This window comes from Perkinsus marinus, assembly GCF_000006405.1.
Source record: "Perkinsus marinus ATCC 50983 genomic scaffold scf_1104296967946, whole genome shotgun sequence".
Lineage (NCBI taxonomy): Eukaryota > Perkinsozoa > Perkinsida > Perkinsidae > Perkinsus > Perkinsus marinus.
In genome coordinates, this window is record NW_003203344.1 from 1 (window position 1) to 1,398 (window position 1,398).

Sequence of the window (1,398 nt, forward strand, 5' to 3'; positions counted from 1 at the left end):
TTCCCAGATTGGCGTAGACCTCGTGGGCCTATCGGAATGCCCGAAAATCGTCCCCGAAAGAACTGGACTTATCGTAGGCACACGCATAACCCACCCGAGTGCGAACATCTGAGTCGCTGATTGGCCCTATTCCGGCCTGTGCAGCAATGAGCAGCTGCAGGACTTCAGCGTATTCCAGCGAGCCCGAGTTGCCCAAATCATACAAGCTGAAGGCGAGTTTCACTTTCTCGACAGTCGAAATGCTCGAGACGTTCGATAAACCTGTCAAGACGCAACAAACGCCGTTTCCCATCTCACAAGAAAGTCGAAAATCATCAAAGCTCTGGCGAGACTAGAAGGAAGTCACTAGTAAGTGCTCGAATATCTGGCACGTACCAATGATAAACTTCCTCAATTCGATGATGCCGCTACCATCCGTATCGAACAGGTCGAACATACGTTCAATCAAAGCAGCATCTTGCCCAGGGAACATTCGCGTAAACTTGTCCAAGCCCAGCTCCCCCGATTTTTCCTGAGCGTTATGAAGGCACTGTCTTGAAGCAGTGTTGTAAGCAACCCATCTACGGTTCACCGTTTGGTCTCTGTGTCACGAACTCGTTTCATTCATTGACGTGAAATACATAATGTGGTTCGCAAGTTTTCAGGAATACTTTGAAGGAACTGAACTGTATGTGTTGGATGCGCATACAGTAATCGATAAGTATATTCTATTTAAGAGGATTCGTCTTACATCAATAACCACACAAACAACCAAGTACCCACCGTATCAATCTCTTTGAATAGCTTGTACATGTGCTTTAGGTCGCTCGGCTGTATTGACGTAGATCCGGTTAATCGAGTGAATATGTCTGAGATCGAGCGGCTTTGCTCGTGTGAATGCCAATAGCGGTTCCTCGGCCAGGAACAACTTATTTCCCGTGAGTGTTACAGTCCGGCGGACTGAGTCCGCTATCACGATACGTTACCAAGGAGCCCAATCTCATCTGTGTGAGCCATCTTCCCCTCCTGGATAGGCAATATCAGCTCTTCCTGTTGCTTTCTCCGCTCCAGTTGATGCCGCTCGAGGTCTTTACTTTCCAGCCGAATCAAGTCATCTCTGGCATCCGCACGCTGGAACGCTTCCGTCGGATTTTGAAACAGTGTGGCAAAGTCGTCCCACGTTATTCGCCCATCGCCATCACAATCCGCCATTTCTTGAAATAGAACTTAGGTTCCACGAATAGTCAGTCATATCGTCACCTAGCATGGTTTCTAGGATGGCTTCGTCAACCACTTCGCCAAGCAGGGCGAGTACATGGCGGATTTTATCCTGAAGTCACGAAGCACTTAAATGGGGAGAATGAGATGCACCCACTTTGGTTAGGACACCGGAGAGATCGAAATCACAAGCATCGAATG

General features: G+C 48.3%; 1 protein-coding gene across 1 annotated transcript; it reads right to left on the minus strand.

Annotated features, from left to right (window-relative positions):
* Positions 1-28: 28 nt before the first annotated feature.
* On the minus strand, positions 29-472 carry Pmar_PMAR014464 (protein phosphatase 2B regulatory subunit, putative; the record flags this gene model as incomplete). Its single annotated transcript, XM_002768524.1, has 2 exons — positions 29-261; positions 376-472. 2 exons carry the CDS (start codon positions 470-472, stop codon positions 29-31), a joined length of 330 nt encoding a protein of 109 aa, XP_002768570.1.
* Positions 473-1,398: the final 926 nt, after the last annotated feature.